At 29.6% G+C, this 13,061-nt stretch overlaps 2 protein-coding genes across 8 annotated transcripts in view; one reads left to right on the plus strand and one right to left on the minus strand.

Moving 5' to 3' along the window:
- LOC149777583 (protein spinster homolog 1-like) overlaps window positions 1-13,061 on the minus strand; it is a 165,918-nt gene that overhangs the window by 122,241 nt on the left and 30,616 nt on the right. The gene's annotated exons all lie outside the window — the stretch shown is intronic.
- The window catches only part of LOC149777584 (neurofibromin-like), a 295,420-nt gene continuing 293,789 nt past the window's right edge, over window positions 11,431-13,061 (plus strand). For all 5 annotated transcript variants that reach the window (XR_016416190.1, XM_089942205.1, XM_089942202.1 and 2 more), the window contains exon 1: window positions 11,431-11,564. Coding sequence is in view for 4 of the 5 variants with exons in the window: in XM_089942205.1 (XP_089798331.1) it covers window positions 11,505-11,564 (60 nt within the window). In the remaining variant the exon portion in view is untranslated. The remainder of the gene's footprint in view (window positions 11,565-13,061) is intronic.

The following is a 13,061-nucleotide window of genomic DNA, read 5'->3' on the forward strand; positions in this document are numbered from 1 at the left end:
GTGAATATTAAGCATACTTTAAATCAGGGAGAATAATTTATACAAAGTGCATATTTAGCATTCCTTAAATCAGGGAGAATAATTTATACAAAGTGCATATATAGCATACTTTAAATCAGGGAGAATAATTTATACAAAGTGAATATTAAGCATTCCTTAAATCAGGGAGAATAATTTATACAAAGCGCATATTTAGCATTCCTTAAATCAGGGAGAATACTTTATACAAAGTGCATATTAAGCATACGTTAAATCAGGGAGAATAATTTATACAAAGTGCATATTTAGCATACTTTAAATCAGGGAGAATAATTTATACAAAGTGCATATATAGCTTTCCTTAAATCAGGGAGAATAATTTATACAAAGTGCATATTAAGCATACGTTAAATCAGGGAGAATAATTTATACAAAGTGCATATTTAGCATTCCTTAAATCAGGGAGAATAATTTATACAAAGTGCATATTAAGCATACTTTAAATCAGGGAGAATAATTTATACAAAGTGCATATTTAGCATACTTTAAATCAGGGAGAATAATTTATACAAAGTGAATATTAAGCATTCCTTAAATCAGGGAGAATAATTTATACAAAGCGCATATTTAGCATTCCTTAAATCAGGGAGAATACTTTATACAAAGTGCATATTAAGCATACGTTAAATCAGGGAGAATAATTTATACAAAGTGCATATTTAGCATACTTTAAATCAGGGAGAATAATTTATACAAAGTGCATATATAGCTTTCCTTAAATCAGGGAGAATAATTTATACAAAGTGCATATTAAGCATACGTTAAATCAGGGAGAATAATTTATACAAAGTGCATATTTAGCATACTTTAAATCAGGGAGAATAATTTATACAAAGTGCATATATAGCTTTCCTTAAATCAGGGAGAATAATTTATACAAAGTGCATATTAAGCATACTTTAAATCAGGGAGAATAATTTATACAAAGTGAATATTAAGCATTCCTTAAATCAGGGAGAATAATTTATACAAAGCGCATATTTAGCATTCCTTAAATCAGGGAGAATAATTTATACAAAGTGCATATTAAGCATACTTTAAATCAGGGAGAATAATTTATACAAAGTGCATATTAAGCATACTTTAAATCAGGGAGAATAATTTATACAAAGTGCATATTAAGCATTCCTTAAATCAGGGAGAATAATTTATACAAAGTGCATAATTAGTATTCCTTAAATCAGGGAGAATAATTTATACAAAGTGCATATTAAGCATACTTTAAATCAGGGAGAATAATTTATACAAAGTGCATATTTAGCATTCCTTAAATCAGGGAGAATAATTTATACAAAGTGAATATTAAGCATACTTTAAATCAGGGAGAATAATTTATACAAAGTGCATATTTAGCATTCCTTAAATCAGGGAGAATAATTTATACAAAGTGCATATTAAGCATACTTTAAATCAGGGAGAATAATTTATACAAAGTGAATGTTAAGCATTCCTTAAATCAGGGAGAATAATTTATACAAAGCGCATATTTAGCATTCCTTAAATCAGGGAGAATAATTTATACAAAGTGCATATTAAGCATACTTTAAATCAGGGAGAATAATTTATACAAAGTGCATATTAAGCATACTTTAAATCAGGGAGAATAATTTATACAAAGTGCATATTAAGCATACTTTAAATCAGGGAGAATAATTTATACAAAGTGCATATTAAGCATACTTTAAATCAGGGAGAATAATTTATACAAAGTGCATATTAAGCATTCCTTAAATCAGGGAGAATAATTTATACAAAGTGCATAATTAGTATTCCTTAAATCAGGGAGAATAATTTATACAAAGTGCATATTAAGCATACTTTAAATCAGGGAGAATAATTTATACAAAGTGCATATTTAGCATTCCTTAAATCAGGGAGAATAATTTATACAAAGTGTATAATAAGCATACTTTAAATCAGGGAGAATAATTTATACAAAGTGCATATTAAGCATACGTTAAATCAGGGAGAATAATTTATACAAAGTGCATATTTAGCATATTTTAAATCAGGGAGAATAATTTATACAAAGTGCATATTAAGCATACTTTAAATCAGGGAGAATAATTTATACAAAGTGCATATTAAGCATACTTTAAATCAGGGAGAATAATTTATACAAAGTGCATATTAAGCATACTTTAAATGAGGGAGAATAATTTATACAAAGTGCATATTAAGCATACTTTAAATGAGGGAGAATAATTTATACAAAGTGCATATTTAGCATTCCTTAAATCAGGAAGAATAAATTATGCAAAGTGCATAATGAGCATACTTTAAATGAGGGAGAATAATTTATACAAAGTGCATATTAAGCATACTTTAAATCAGGGAGAATAATTTATACAAAGTGCATATTTAGCATTCCTTAAATCAGGGAGAATAATTTATACAAAGTGCATATTTAGCATTCCTTAAATCAGGGAGAATAATTTATACAAAGTGTATAATAAGCATACTTTAAATCAGGGAGAATAATTTATACAAAGTGCATATTAAGCATACGTTAAATCAGGGAGAATAATTTATACAAAGTGCATATTTAGCATATTTTAAATCAGGGAGAATAATTTATACAAAGTGCATATTAAGCATACTTTAAATCAGGGAGAATAATTTATACAAAGTGCATATTAAGCATACTTTAAATCAGGGAGAATAATTTATACAAAGTGCATATTAAGCATACTTTAAATGAGGGAGAATAATTTATACAAAGTGCATATTAAGCATTCCTTAAATCAGGGAGAATAATTTATACAAAGTGCATAATTAGCATTCCTTAAATCAGGGAGAATAATTTATACAAAGCGCATATTTAGCATACTTTAAATCGGGGAAAATAATTTATACAAAGTGAATATTAAGCATTCCTTAAATCAGGGAGAATAATTTATACAAAGCGCATATTTAGCATTCCTTAAATCAGGGAGAATAATTTATACAAAGTGCATATTAAGCATTCCTTAAATCAGGGAGAATAATTTATACAAAGTGCATATTAAGCATACTTTAAATCAGGGAGAATAATTTATACAAAGTGCATATTAAGCATACGTTAAATCAGGGAGAATAATTTATACAAAGTGCATATTAAGTATTCCTTAAATCAGGGAGAATAATTTATACAAAGTGCATAATTAGCATTCCTTAAATCAGGGAGAATAATTTATACAAAGTGCATATTAAGCATACTTTAAATCAGGGAGAATAATTTATACAAAGTGCATATTTAGCATTCCTTAAATCAGGGAGAATAATTTATGCAAAGTGCATAATGAGCATACTTTAAATCAGGGAGAATAATTTATACAAAGTGCATATTTAGCATTCCTTAAATCAGGGAGAATAATTTATACAAAGTGCATATTAAGCATACTTTAAATCAGGGAGAATAATTTATACAAAGTGAATATTAAGCATACTTTAAATCAGGGAGAATAATTTATACAAAGTGCATATTTAGCATTCCTTAAATCAGGGAGAATAATTTATGCAAAGTGCATAATGAGCATACTTTAAATCAGGGAGAATAATTTATACAAAGTGAATATTAAGCATTCCTGAAATCAGGGAGAATAATTTATACAAAGTGAATATTAAGCATACTTTAAATCAGGGAGAATAATTTATACAAAGTGAATATTAAGCATACTTTAAATCAGGGAGAATAATTTATACAAAGTGAATATTAAGCATACTTTAAATCAGGGAGAATAATTTATACAAAGTGAATATTAAGCATACTTTAAATCAGGGAGAATAATTTATACAAAGTGCATATTAAGCATACTTTAAATCAGGGAGAATAATTTATACAAAGTGCATATTTAGCATTCCTTAAATCAGGGAGAATAATTTATACAAAGTGCATATTTAGCATTCCTTAAATCAGGGAGAATAATTTATACAAAGTGCATATTTAGCATTCCTTAAATCAGGGAGAATAATTTATACAAAGTGAATATTAAGCATACTTTAAATCAGGGAGAATAATTTATACAAAGTGAATATTAAGCATACTTTAAATCAGGGAGAATAATTTATACAAAGTGAATATTAAGCATACTTTAAATCAGGGAGAATAATTTATACAAAGTGAATATTAAGCATACTTTAAATCAGGGAGAATAATTTATACAAAGTGAATATTAAGCATACTTTAAATCAGGGAGAATAATTTATACAAAGTGAATATTAAGCATACTTTAAATCAGGGAGAATAATTTATACAAAGTGAATATTAAGCATACTTTAAATCAGGGAGAATAATTTATACAAAGTGAATATTAAGCATACTTTAAATCAGGGAGAATAATTTATACAAAGTGAATATTAAGCATACTTTAAATCAGGGAGAATAATTTATACAAAGTGAATATTAAGCATACTTTAAATCAGGGAGAATAATTTATACAAAGTGAATATTAAGCATACTTTAAATCAGGGAGAATAATTTATACAAAGTGCATATTTAGCATTCCTTAAATCAGGGAGAATAATTTATGCAAAGTGCATAATGAGCATACTTTAAATCAGGGAGAATAATTTATACAAAGTGAATATTAAGCATACTTTAAATCAGGGAGAATAATTTATACAAAGTGAATATTAAGCATACTTTAAATCAGGGAGAATAATTTATACAAAGTGAATATTAAGCATACTTTAAATCAGGGAGAATAATTTATACAAAGTGAATATTAAGCATACTTTAAATCAGGGAGAATAATTTATACAAAGTGAATATTAAGCATACTTTAAATCAGGGAGAATAATTTATACAAAGTGAATATTAAGCATACTTTAAATCAGGGAGAATAATTTATACAAAGTGCATATTAAGCATACTTTAAATCGGGGAAAATAATTTATACAAAGTGAATATTAAGCATTCCTTAAATCAGGGAGAATACTTTATACAAAGTGCATATTAAGCATACGTTAAATCAGGGAGAATAATTTATACAAAGTGCATATTTAGCATACTTTAAATCAGGGAGAATAATTTATACAAAGTGCATATATAGCTTTCCTTAAATCAGGGAGAATAATTTATACAAAGTGCATATTAAGCATACTTTAAATCAGGGAGAATAATTTATACAAAGTGCATATTAAGCATACTTTAAATCAGGGAGAATAATTTATACAAAGTGAATATTAAGCAGTCCTTAAATCAGGGAGAATAATTTATACAAAGCGCATATTTAGCATTCCTTAAATCAGGGAGAATAATTTATACAAAGTGCATATTAAGCATACTTTAAATCAGGGAGAATAATTTATACAAAGTGCATATTAAGCATACTTTAAATCAGGGAGAATAATTTATACAAAGTGCATATTAAGCATTCCTTAAATCAGGGAGAATAATTTATACAAAGTGCATAATTAGTATTCCTTAAATCAGGGAGAATAATTTATACAAAGTGCATATTAAGCATTCCTTAAATCAGGGAGAATAATTTATACAAAGTGCATAATTAGTATTCCTTAAATCAGGGAGAATAATTTATACAAAGTGCATATTAAGCATACTTTAAATCAGGGAGAATAATTTATACAAAGTGCATATTTAGCATTCCTTAAATCAGGGAGAATAATTTATACAAAGTGTATATTAAGCATACTTTAAATCAGGGAGAATAATTTATACAAAGTGCATATTAAGCATACGTTAAATCAGGGAGAATAATTTATACAAAGTGCATATTTAGCATATTTTAAATCAGGGAGAATAATTTATACAAAGTGCATATTAAGCATACTTTAAATCAGGGAGAATAATTTATACAAAGTGCATATTAAGCATACTTTAAATCAGGGAGAATAATTTATACAAAGTGCATATTAAGCATACTTTAAATGAGGGAGAATAATTTATACAAAGTGCATATTAAGCATACTTTAAATCAGGGAGAATAATTTATACAAAGTGCATATTTAGCATTCCTTAAATCAGGAAGAATAAATTATGCAAAGTGCATAATGAGCATACTTTAAATCAGGGAGAATAATTTATACAAAGTGCATATTAAGCATACTTTAAATCGGGGAAAATAATTTATACAAAGTGAATATTAAGCATTCCTTAAATCAGGGAGAATAATTTATACAAAGCGCATATTTAGCATTCCTTAAATCAGGGAGAATAATTTATACAAAGCGCATATTTAGCATTCCTTAAATCAGGGAGAATAATTTATACAAAGTGCATATTAAGCATACTTTAAATCAGGGAGAATAATTTATACAAAGTGAATATTAAGCATTCCTTAAATCAGGGAGAATAATTTATACAAAGCGCATATTTAGCATTCCTTAAATCAGGGAGAATAATTTATACAAAGCGCATATTTAGCATTCCTTAAATCAGGGAGAATAATTTATACAAAGTGCATATTAAGCATACTTTAAATCGGGGAAAATAATTTATACAAAGTGCATATTAAGCATATTTTAAATCAGGGAGAATAATTTATACAAAGTGCATATTAAGCATACTTTAAATCAGGGAGAATAATTTATACAAAGTGCATATTAAGCATACTTTAAATCAGGGAGAATAATTTATACAAAGTGAATATTAAGCATTCCTGAAATCAGGGAGAATAATTTATACAAAGCGCATATTTAGCATTCCTTAAATCAGGGAGAATAATTTATACAAAGCGCATATTTAGCATTCCTTAAATCAGGGAGAATAATTTATACAAAGTGAATATTAAGCAGTCCTTAAATCAGGGAGAATAATTTATACAAAGTGCATATTTAGCATTCCTTAAATCATGGAGAATAATTTATACAAAGTGCATATTAAGCATACTTTAAATCAGGGAGAATAATTTATACAAAGTGCATATTAAGCATACTTTAAATCAGGGAGAATAATTTATACAAAGTGCATATTAAGCATACGTTATATCAGGGAGAATAATTTATACAAAGTGCATATTAAGTATTCCTTAAATCAGGGAGAATAATTTATACAAAGTGCATAATTAGCATTCCTTAATTTAGGGAGAATAATTTATACAAAGTGCATATTAAGCATACTTTAAATCAGGGAGAATAATTTATACAAAGTGCATATTTAGCATTCCTTAAATCATGGAGAATAATTTATACAAAGTGCATATTTAGCATTCCTTAAATCAGGGAGAATAATTTATACAAAGTGCATATTAAGCATACTTTAAATCAGGGAGAATAATTTATACAAAGTGCATATTAAGCATACTTTAAATCAGGGAGAATAATTTATACAAAGTGCATATTAAGCATTCCTTAAATCAGGGAGAATAATTTATACAAAGTGCATAATTAGCATTCCTTAAATCAGGGAGAATAATTTATACAAGGTGCATATTAAGCATACTTTAAATCAGGGAGAATAATTTATACAAAGTGCATATTTAGCATACTATAAATCAGGGAGAATAATTTATACAAAGTGCATATTAAGCCTACTTTAAATCAGGGAGAATAATTTATACAAAGTGCATATTTAGCATACTTTAAATCAGGGAGAATAATTTATACAAAGTGCATATTTAGCATTCCTTAATTTAGGGAGAATAATTTATACAAAGTGCATATTTAGCATTCCTTAAATCAGGGAGAATAATTTATACAAGGTGCGTTTTTAGCATACTTTAAATCAGGGAGAATAATTTATACAAAGTGCATTTTTAGCATACTTTAAATCAGGGAGAATAATTTATACAAAGTGTATATTAAGCATACTTTAAATCAGGGAGAATAATTTATACAAAGTGCATATTAAGCATACTTTAAATCAGGGAGAATAATTTATACAAAGTGCATATTAAGCATACTTTAAATCAGGGAGAATAATTTATACAAAGTGCATATTTAGCATTCCTTAAATCATGGAGAATAATTTATACAAAGTGCATATTTAGCATTCCTTAAATCAGGGAGAATAATTTATACAAAGTGCATATTAAGCATACTTTAAATCAGGGAGAATAATTTATACAAAGTGCATATTAAGCATACTTTAAATCAGGAAGAATAATTTATACAAAGTGCATATTAAGCATACTTTAAATGAGGGAGAATAATTTATACAAAGTGCATATTTAGCATACTTTAAATCAGGGAGAATAAATTTATACAAAGTGCATATTAAGCATACTTTAAATCAAGGAGAATAATTTATACAAAGTGTATATTAAGCATACTTTAAATCAGGGAGAATAATTTATACAAAGTGCATATTAAGCATACTTTAAATCATGGATTTAAAACTCAAATCACTATGATGGCCGCATGACTGAAACCTTTTCATAAAGCGATACTAACACAGTATGAAAGCCGCAGGAAACAACTGCACGGGCCACGTGTTTGAGACCTCTGGTTTAGATGAAGTCCAGTAAAAAATTATTTACATCTTCAATAAAAAGTTATATTAAATAAAAAAGTTAGTCAAATTAGATGCTAAATACATCTTAATAGAGCAAAATAATAATGATACTATCTCTAAACCCTATTGCTTGATACGGTTTAATTAATTTGGTAAAATATGTAGGATTTGTTGGAGACATAAATAACCGGAAAACACAGTAAGAAGATGTAGATGATATTGCAAGAGTTTATAAAGACGCCGTTAATCAAGTCCCACAGTCCGTTTGACACTAGTTACATATTTAGATGAAATAGGTGTGTGTGTGTGTGTGTGTGTGATTTAGATTTTTAAGGTAGCTTGAACAATTTTTCAGTAAAATGTCTGCAGTGTGGCAGTTTATAGTGATGTCTAGCAATCGGGCATCATGCATCATGCCGTGACATGTAACATCATGGCCCACCCAGTCACATTACCTTGACACCAGGTCGACCAGCTCTAGCACTAACCTAACCTCTTAATTCTGAGCGCCAGCCGATGCTCCTGTTAGTACCATTGTTGTTGTTTTTTTTATATATTATTTTTGTTTAATACGTCTTTCTTATGAATCGGGGTGGGGGTTCGAACCCGCGACCTCCCGCATCCGAGGCGGACGCTCTAACCACTTAGACCACCCGAGCGGTTGTAAATAAGATTGTATAACCTAGATTAAGAAAGGGTATCAAGGGATTATATTTAAGTTATTGAAGAAGTAAAATTCTTGCATGAATCTTGACCCACACATGTATGATAAAGAGATAAAAGATTGTGTGATTACACCTGCTGGTCCATTAGCAACTAGGCAATTGCAAGAACAACGACCACTACTGCTACTAGCAGGTTCCCTCTTAAATATTGCCGCTAAATTTGTGCATTTAACACAAAAAAGAAAGAAAGAAACATGCTGGAAAGTTATCGCAATACAGTTATTCGATTTATAGATTTTATAAACAAATACACGCATACAGTTCAGTAGATGTGTACAGCTTAAATGTCGTACTGGAAGTGTTGTGCCGAAATAGTTTATAATTTGTTTTCAATGGACAAGTATTTAAACAAATAATTTTGTGGTTTATTTTTGCAATTAGCTGGAAGATAAACACCGCTATGCATTATAATGCATGCGTTTTTTGACGCTATGAAAGAAGTATATAAATTCTTTGAAAGGTCTGAGTAGGGTAAACTAATTTCAAGTCGGGCAATTGTTATGCCTTCTGCAAAATATTGTTTAAATTTTTTTATTACCAACATTCAGGAATTACAAGTCTGAAAAGAAAAGGTTGCTGAAATAGGAAAGAGTTACCTCTCTTTTATATCAGGTATGTCCAACATCATAGCCATCTTTGCTAGTCAAGGTTCCGATATATGTTACCCATTCTAGAATAGAATGGGTAACATATCGGATATGGTAACGTATAGGAAACTTGGCTAGCAAAGATGCTCGATATCGAATTCGATTTAAAATTGTTTTCGACTCGAGATCAATTTACTTTGTATAAATTTTTAAAAATATTTTTTGTTGTTGCAATTTTAAGCTAGGACTATTAATTTATGAAATAAATACGAAAATTTCACCCCCTGCTCACAATTCTGCAATAATAATGATAATAATAATAATAATAACAAGAAAGAAATGGAGATGAAACCAAGAAAAAAGAAACAATCTAAATGTATATACTATTAACCACGGCAAATTTCGTGGAATTCAATAAATTTCAACTCAAGGTATGAGCCGGGCAATTCTACTTTGTTTTTCAATAGCAATTAAATATTATTGCTGTTGTTATTATTAATATCTATCATATTTCAGGTAAAAGAAAAGCACCTCGAATAATGTGTACCTGTTGATGACACGTTTTGTTTCTTCCCCCGAAAAAGAGTTTGTATTTAGGTACACGCGTGTGCATAAAAACGTATATTTTGATGGATTTTACAAGTCACACATTAATAGGTGTTCTATACTTCTGCACCCCTCCCCCAACACACACACACACACACACACACACACACACATCTTCGTTTCTTATGCATACGTGCGAGTTAATATTTTCTCATTTGAAGTGTGTGTGTGTGTGTGTGTGTTATAGCATCGATTACATATATCCACATATTATTGCAGTACGTTTTTTCTTCTTTCTTGAATAGGCGGGGGGGGGGGGGGGGGCGGGGAGGGGAGGGAGGAGGCATGCTTATATCCAAAGGCGAAACGTGATGTTGTTGTAATAATTTTTTTTCTTGCAACTAATTTTCTAAAGCTAAAGTTTACCTATAGAAAGAAACTTTTTGAAACATGCGTGCAATGTGTAATAATTTTATGGGGGGGGGGGGCAGGCAATCAGACTAATTTTTTAATTACAAAATGCAATATTAAACCTGTCCATGTTGAGGACAAATAATCATTATATGTGTCTTTCATGGACATGTCTTTTATATACATGAATGAATAAAAAAAAAAGAATAACCGATAAAAGTCCTCGAACAGTGCGTGTCCATCATTTATGCATCCTTTGAGGTAGGTTTCAATGAACATGACTATGAATAAAGAACTTATAACAAAAAAATAAAAAAATATAAAAAAATATATAAAAAAATAAATAAATCGAAAAGGCCTTTTACATTATATGAGTGGTTAATTTTAAAGTAAACATTAACTCAACATAGAAAGGTCACAAAGTCGAAATAGCTTGGATTCGAATAGTTATAACACACCCAGTCATATATATGGCCCATCCCTGGTTCAGTTTCTTGACGCTTTGAAAATCGTTAGACGATAAACATATCTGTAAATTATGCATATGACTTTACGTCCTGTTAATGTTTGTATGTTTTATGGTTACTTCTTTACTTACAGAGCCTTAAAGAATACGAGGAACATATAGAAGGACACTGACCCCATAGGGGCCATAGAAGAAATGGCACAATTACCATAAATGGTAAAGTAGGTTAATTACTGCGCATGCTCGTATTTATCAAAATAAGAAAGATGGCGACTGATACGCCGGAAAGCGAGTGAGGGAAAAATCAGGAAAGCTGTTATCAACTTTACCGTAGAATGGCCACCCAGAAACCTGGGGAATGGGTACAGGCATTAATTACGCGATTCGATGCACAGGTATTTAAATCTAACGCTTTTTCTATTTTCTGTCTTCCTGGCTGACACAATATGTGTTGTGTATTGCAGTCATAGATTGAGCAAATTTATGAATGAAATACTTTAGAGGCAACGTGGGAAAAAAAAGGTTGTAATTAGCACATCTTTTTTTGCAGTGATATTCGCCAAATGTACTGGTTAAGGCAGTGTACATGGTAAACTGTTATGTTTAGGTTGAAGGAACATTGTCATCTGTTAATAATGACTATCAGCTGTTTATCATATCTAAACATATTTGATGAGTGTGCGGGGCCCAGCGTGAGGGCTCGGCTTACATCAGCAGTGTGGTGCATTGTGGTTGTTCGATTTGTTTCACAAACGCCGCCGCTATTTTCACCCTGTTGACGGCTTGTTTTTTTTTATCAATGAAATATGGGAAGGTCGGCCTATTATGTTGGTCACACCTTATTACTGGCAACAAACAACTTAGCCATTCATTGAATCAATAACTTGGCTGGCCGTTAGTGTTTTAAACAAGTGGCCATCTATATTTCACGGGTCAAGGGCGAGCTTTTTTAAGTACCTCTGTTCAGGCTTTATGATTGACAGGAATTAGATAAAATCATTGCCACAATTAACGGTAAAAGATGACATTGCTGAACCTTGGTGATAATTTAAAAGTGAAAATGTTAGCAGAATTTCATAAATCTATTGTCATAAAGTGAAATTAAGTGTTTTGTAATTGTTTCAGTCCATTGTAGAATTGGATGTCTTTATTTTTTTTTTATACAATTAAGAAAATATATTTTGTCAGTATGAATATTTGATTTGGTCATCCTGGGAAGAATTACAGTGAATGGTTACATGACAGTGCATTATGATAGTGAATGAGCTAATAAATTAACTGCCTCATTCAGTCCCCAGACCACTGCAAAATGCAATCAGGCTAAAATATATTCAAGGAGTACAGTCCATTGTTTTTGATATATAAAAAACAGGTTTCTGATATGTTATAATGCAAAAAAGGCAGACCTAGGACATTATTCTAATAGATAAACCATTTATTGTCACGCTTGGCTCGTAATCACCAGGATAAGAAAACATGAAAAACAGTATAATCACCTTGAAATGATCAAGGTCAAATTCACTGAAGAAAAGGTCATGCTTTAGAACTAATTGCTTTAATTAAAATTTGTTAATTTTGTCATATAAGTTGTGAATGCCATTATAGAGGAGTAATGAATAATTAAAACAACACTGAATACCAATACATACAGTTTATTATCGAGGTGAGAACATCTACAGTACTTCTTCTCCATATTAAAGACTTTTGATCACATTACTGAACAGCACTGAATGTTTTGACTAAAATGGTGGTATTTGCCATTAAAAATTATTTAGAATTGGTGAGTGAAAGTGATCAAATGGTAGCTCTCAGGCAACTTTTCTGAATCGCTGATTCCAGAAAATAATATCACCATTTTGCAATTACAAGTACAGAAAAAACTGTTATGAGTG

The sequence above is a fragment of the Sinohyriopsis cumingii genome, chromosome 18 (genome assembly GCF_028554795.1).
Source record: "Sinohyriopsis cumingii isolate HCF-2022 chromosome 18, ASM2855479v2, whole genome shotgun sequence".
Classification (NCBI taxonomy): Eukaryota; Metazoa; Mollusca; class Bivalvia; order Unionida; family Unionidae; genus Sinohyriopsis; species Sinohyriopsis cumingii.